The sequence below is a fragment of the Buceros rhinoceros genome, unplaced genomic scaffold, assembly GCF_000710305.1.
Source record: "Buceros rhinoceros silvestris isolate BGI_N320 unplaced genomic scaffold, ASM71030v1 scaffold34942, whole genome shotgun sequence".
In the NCBI taxonomy this organism is placed as follows: Eukaryota; Metazoa; Chordata; class Aves; order Bucerotiformes; family Bucerotidae; genus Buceros; species Buceros rhinoceros.
In genome coordinates, this window is record NW_010401238.1 from 405 (window position 1) to 858 (window position 454).

The 454-nt window shown below is 69.6% G+C and overlaps 1 protein-coding gene across 1 annotated transcript in view; it reads right to left on the bottom strand.

The window, feature by feature from the left end:
* The window catches only part of LOC104489986 (leupaxin-like), a gene marked incomplete at both ends in the record, with an annotated part of 1,323 nt that overhangs the window by 319 nt on the left and 550 nt on the right, over positions 1–454 (bottom strand). The window contains 2 exon segments of the mRNA XM_010132209.1: positions 178–259; positions 328–454. The exon segment at positions 328–454 is cut by the window's right edge and continues 18 nt beyond it. Coding sequence (XP_010130511.1) covers positions 178–259; positions 328–454 — 209 coding nt within the window.

The window sequence follows — 454 nt, forward strand, 5'->3', positions numbered from 1 at the left end:
TGGGGCGTCCGCTGGGGGGGAGGCGCGGTGGCGGGCGGCAGCAGGGCGTGCCATGGCGGTGCCCAGATGGGGGCAAGGGAAGGACCGTGGGGTGATGTCGGGTGAGGCAATGGGGCCAAGGGCAGGGCTGTGGGGGTAACGGGGGCAGGACCCCTATGCCTGTCCCCTGGGACATACCGTCATCTCCAAACACCTTCCCGCAGTGGGTGCAGAAGAAGTGCTCAGGGTGCCAGGTCTGGTCCAGGGCCGTGAGGACTTTCTGCGGGAAGAGTCGAGGTGAGGCAGCCGGGGGTGGCAGCGGCTGGCTGGGGAGGCGGCGGGTCTCACCTCACGTATGGGGCCGGCACAGTAGGCGCAGCGGGGTGAGAAGGTCTGGTGGTAGTCCTCCTCGCAGTACGCCTGCCCGCCCCGGTCGAAGAAGGGACAGCCGCCCAGCTCCTGCCCGCAGCAGGTG